We start from the raw sequence: 5,615 nt of genomic DNA, 5'->3' as shown, positions 1-5,615 counted from the left end.
AAATGTTATAAGTACTTCTCGTAGTACTCCATGGTATGCTGATTATGCTAATTATATTGTTGCTAAATTTATACCACCTAGCTTCACATACCAGCAAAAGAAAAAGTTTTTCTATGATTTAAGACATTAATTTTGGGATGACCCATATCTTTATAAAGAATGAGTAGATGGTGTTATTAGACGTTGTGTACCTGAGCATGAACAGGAACATATCCTACGCAAGTGTCATTCCGAGTCTTATGGAGGACACCACGCTGGAGATAGAACTGCACATAAGGTATTGCAATTTGATTTTTATTGGCCTACTCTCTTCAAGGATGCCCGTAAGTTTGTCTTGTCTTGTGATGAATGTCAAAGAATTGGTAATATTAGTAGACGTCAAGAAATGCCTATGAATTATTCTCTTATCATTGAACCATTTGATGTTTGGGGCTTTGATTATATGGGATCTTTTCCTGCCTCTAATGGATACACACATATTCTAGTTGCTGTTGATTACGTTACTAAGTGGGTAGAAGCTATTCCAACTAGTAGTGTTGATCATAACACTTCTATTAAAATGCTTAAGGAAGTTATTTTCCCGAGGTTTGGAGTCTCTAGATATTTAATGACTGCTGGTGGTTCACACTTTATTCATGGTGTCTTCTGTAAAATGCTTGCTAAATATGATGTTAATCATAGAATTGCATCTCCTTATCACCCACAGTCTAGTGGTCAAGTAGAGTTGAGCAATAGAGAGCTCAAATTAATTTTGCAAAAGACTGTTAATAGGTCTAGAAAGAATTGGTCCAAGAAACTTGATGATGCATTATGGGCTTATAGAACCGCATATAGAAATTCTAACTTATATGCAAACTTATATGCCTTATGTCTTCTGCTTATCCAGGGTTCAAATTAACACACTACTTGTCTAAGCGGCTTACAGTTCTAAGTTGTTGCCTCTTTTAGAAAATGAATTCTATTTGTTTTTTAGGGGAATATGAATTCTAATATGTTTGCCTTGAATTTTATTTATTGCCTGCAGAGTTGCCATCAGCAGCGCATCATGCAGAGCCCCAGCAAGCTGTCTGCAGTCTTTCTCTCCGGACCACCTGCTTTCTCCGGGCCCCAAGGTTGGGCTGAGCTCCCAGATGACTTGCTTCATTCCATCGTTGCTCGCTTGGGCTCCTTGCGAGACCATCTTGGCTTCGCTGCAACATGCCCCTCTTCGTGCCCATCCAAATCTGCGTTACGCACAAAATTGCCACCTCTCCTCATCCAGCCCCATGTTCGTGTACAAGGTCCTCTTCTTACTGCTACCAGTGGTTGCCATGAATTATATGCGTGTAGGGTACTAGGGTTATTGATCCAGCCAACCAAAACACCTCCCTTCACTGCCAGATTCATGTAGAAACTGCGGAGAAGATGATATTATTGGCTCCTCCTATGGTAATGCCATCTACATCTGCAACGGATATTGTCACATCATCGATGTGTTCACCGGTGTGGAGGTTTCAACTCCACGTCTCCCATCCAGCGCCAAATTTATGGTATTTCGGAATTCAGTGATCGGTTCATTGTCTCGAATAGCTATGGGAGGTCCTACGCTCTGCAGCTGGCCCCTCAGCTTGCTCTGCAGGAGATAAAAACCGACCCTGAGGAAGGAAGACCATTGGCAGGAAGGCTGGTGGTCTGTGGTGACATGCTTCTCATATGCAGTCTTTACGAATTACGATCTCTACCGCCTTGACATGTCAACCGAGCCCGACCGCGACATGGATGGAAGTGGTGAAGCTGCGCGAGCAGGCACTCTTTATCGGGGCGAGATTGAAGAGCACGCCACATTTTTGCATGAGCCCGGAACTATGGGGAGAGGGAGGAGCAACATCGTCTACTCTCCTTGTACATCTCGGCCTTGGGCTCTCTATGGGGTGTCTGGCAGGCCGGATCCCCTGCAGGATACACCACCCATCGAAACCGACGCAAGAAGCACACCAGTGAAGTCGTCAGTTTGGCCGTTCTGGCTGTACCCAAGCATGTTGTACTCAGATGGCCAATGATCTGTGCCTGCCAGCCAACTAACTAAAGCTTGCCGCAGCACCAGCTTCATCTAATATCCCCCTTTGAGATGCAGGGAGCAGAGATTGATGTTTGCTGCATGGGTAGGAGATGTTAATCGTGGCGTTAGCGCTTGAAACATTTAGTAAGTAGGAGCGATCCCTCCTGCTCTGCTCCCGTGGTTCTGTTTAATCTTTCACTAGTCGTACTTGACCACTTATGTTTTTTTCTGTGACGAGGAAATTAGCATGTTCAACGTCTCCCTGTTTCAACGAGGAAAAGCTAATGTTTCGGCGTGTCCTTAGCCTTTTGTGTTTAAGCTTGTAATTTGTTTGCTAAACTGCATCACTAGCGCCTCCTCTGTTTCAATGTGGTGGTGGCTCTTTTATTATTATTATTTATTTATTTTGCTATGTAATGTGGTGCTTTCGTTACTGACGTGAGCTTACTAGAATTACCAACTTGTGGTGTTGGTCTCAGTTCTTACCTGTGCTGTGCTCTTTGTTTTATCAATATCTTCCACCAAGTGCACTTTTTTTTTGCGGGGACTTCCACCAAGTGCACTTGGCCATTTGTGCTAATTTTGTAATGTTCAGCGTCTCTGCTGCCCTGTCTTGCTCATCATTATTGCTAGCTGTCTTGGGGAAGATGAATTAGTTGGTGTCCCTTAATCTGAAGATACAAATATCCGCTTGGTAGTTTCATCAAGTTCCATTTTGGGCATCGTCCTAGTTCATTGCCCAACTAGCTAGAATGCATGAAGTCGAATCTGAGAAGTACTCCCTCTTTAAAGAAATAGTATAAGGGTGTTTAGATCACTACTTTAGTGATGTAAATGCTCTTATATTTCTTTACGGAGGGAGTATTACGATAAGTGCTGAATGCGCCGGGAACCTGTCTTGATTTTCATTGCATCTAGAGAAGCATGTATACGTAGAAACCTGGATCAGATGATATGGAGAGAATGTCATAGTTTAGTACAGTTGCAGTACTTGCCTATATATATGCCTTTGGGTGTCCTCAGACCATTTTGTGGAGTTGGATGGTCAGCTCATTGTCTCGAATAGCTATGGGAGATCCTACGCTCTGCAGCTGGCCCCTCAGCATGGTCTGAGGAAGGAAGAAGGAAGGCTGGTAGTTTGTGGTGATATGCTTCTCATTCTCAGTTTTAGCGAGTTCCACCGCCCCGACATGTCAACCGAGCCCGCGATATGGGTGGACCTGACAAGAAGAACCTGGGCGAGCGGGCACTCTTTATAGAGAAGCTGGGCTCATGCAAGAAATTTGTGCACAGAGATGTTGATGCAAAACTTTTCACAAAAAAATAACATAGATGTTGATGCAAAACAGGACGCTCCAGATAAGTGGCGCAAGCACAATCACAACTTCCCCATATAGCACTTCAGTGACAGATGCCTTGTCAGGCTCATCATTCTCTGCTGCGGCGTCGGTCTTCCATTCTCATGGCGACTCACCGCCGACGCCTCCAGCCACAATGGAAAAAAGAATCACAAGGACAATTATGGTTTTGGGGGTTGCGTAATTTCAGTTCAAAATTTCCTATCCATTTTCCCTAAAAAAAAGGAATTTCCAGTTTGTTTGTTTAATTGGCAGCCTTCTTGAGTGAGATGCACGTTGTTACAGTGGTCTGACGGAGTAATTTAGTATGACTGGATCAAAATTCAGGTCACTTGGATCAAAATTTCATTAGCCCCTAAATGGAAGGAGCCACGGATCGATGGATGTTCGTCTTCTCCAACTCCGGTTGCTTAAACTAGCACATGCTCTTCCCCCTACCTATTCTACAGGTGTATACAAAATTGCAGTGCTGCCATTCATTGCGGTTCGGTCTCCGCCATCAGACTCGCTAGCCTCTGCACCTCCGATGGATCTAGAGTGGACATGCATTGCTCCCAGCGAGCATCACCGGCACTCTACAAGAAAAATATAAGTTGATTTCGCATCAGTAGAAATCGCAGACAGACAATAAATGTATGTATGCTTGGCGACATTTATAATTTTTAGAAACCAGACAATAAGTTGATCAGTTAGCTTACTGAACAACTTCAGTTTATTAATTGTTCAGCACTATATGTATGTACAAACAAAAACATCAGCCATGCATGGAGACAAAATTAGCTAATCGAAACCGCCTGCGGCAAATTTCTTTCAGCACATAGTATGTTCCTCTGTGATCTACAAGTTGCTCTTGTCACTTGTCAGTCACAGCAAAATTCTTTTTTTTTGTTGTAAACACACTGTTGTGGTTACACCAGCACCAGCACGCAACACAGGGACCCGAAACAAATCGGAACCAATCAGCCCCACAAAAAGTTGGATAAACTGGAGTGCCAATCCCACAAAAGAATGGATAGACTGCTTGGTTAAAGAAAAATAAATGTGCTGTAACCAAACTCAGAGAACGATCCATACAAAATAGTATCAGGGCGGATCTCCACTCCACCAAGTCCAGTAAGCGACTAAGCAGAGGACAAGGGTTTCCTCCATGTGGAGTGAGACAGGAGAGTGGCTTTAGGTGGGGAGGATGCAATGTTATTGGGTAGTGAGGTGGTACAGAAGAATATGACCGTCCACAATCAAGCTAAGCACCCTCCTTCACTGGAAAAATGAACCTCTCAATATCTTGTTCGTTGACAAGATTTCACCAATCACATGAGCAGCCTATGGGTGCATTCACGCTATCGATTCATCTAAACACAGGGTCAATCATGCTATGCTGCCTACGTTTGTCACACTGGAATAGGTGCATTCACGCGTATCCACATCAAGAATGAAAATCCCATCTATTTCAATCAAACAACATATCTGAAAGAGGAATTCGAGATTATCTCTTGCGGTTTGTTAGCAAGGTGTAGAAAAGACTCGATAAAGTACCTGTTTTAGATTGTTCAGTGCACCGCACACTTTACTGGGAAGGGCTTCACTTTGTATATCCTGTATGCATACATGCAGAGAAACAAGGTTAGCTCACTCACTCATAGGCAAACTTAATATGCTCTGGCCAAGATTACACATGCATACATCTCACCTTTAGGCTTGCAAAGGCTCTGCACACATGAGCCAGTGAACCCACAGCCCTTGATAGGTTTGCTTCCACCTACAAAGAGCGCGCTTATTTTGTTGGTAAATACTGTTGGACTAGCAACTAGAGGAGGAGCAGAACAGGGGAGGCAGAGGAAAAAGCTAGTATCACAGGTATGATTTTTGAATGTCAAAGTTCACTTCATTTACATTGCTAGCGTATGGTCAGTCGGCAGCTAAACCAACCATACAGATACAGCTCTAGCAGCTGTCAGTACATGGAAACATCAAACTGACTACTTGCTGACAGACTGCATATTCTGTCCTGTTGAGTAGGTACCAGACCTATATAGATATGACATCGACTACTACTTAGCTAATTAGGCAAAAAGGACACAAGAATTAAAACTAACAAGTACACCATGCTATGGAATTTACCATTTCGCACAGACCAGAAAAACCGTCTTCTTTTTCTAAATCACCTCTTGCCCTGCAAGGGAGTAGAAATTAATAAGCTAGAAAAGAATGGGACCCTT

The 5,615-nt window shown here is 43.3% G+C and overlaps 1 protein-coding gene and 1 pseudogene across 1 annotated transcript in view; one reads left to right on the top strand and one right to left on the bottom strand.

Moving 5' to 3' along the window:
• The first annotated feature begins 1,045 nt into the window (after positions 1–1,045).
• On the top strand, positions 1,046–2,039 carry LOC119272190 (annotated as a pseudogene).
• Positions 2,040–3,577: 1,538 nt separating this feature from the next.
• Positions 3,578–5,615, bottom strand: part of LOC119269283 (transportin-1-like) — an 11,659-nt gene continuing 9,621 nt past the window's right edge. The window contains 4 exon segments of the mRNA XM_037551075.1: positions 3,578–3,971; positions 4,933–4,992; positions 5,087–5,155; positions 5,518–5,569. Of these exon segments, the coding sequence (XP_037406972.1) occupies positions 3,873–3,971; positions 4,933–4,992; positions 5,087–5,155; positions 5,518–5,569 (280 nt within the window). The 3' untranslated portion in view covers positions 3,578–3,872.

This window comes from Triticum dicoccoides, chromosome 3A, assembly GCF_002162155.2.
Source record: "Triticum dicoccoides isolate Atlit2015 ecotype Zavitan chromosome 3A, WEW_v2.0, whole genome shotgun sequence".
NCBI lineage: Eukaryota > Viridiplantae > Streptophyta > Magnoliopsida > Poales > Poaceae > Triticum > Triticum dicoccoides.
This window is presented reverse-complemented; position numbering and strand designations above follow the sequence as displayed.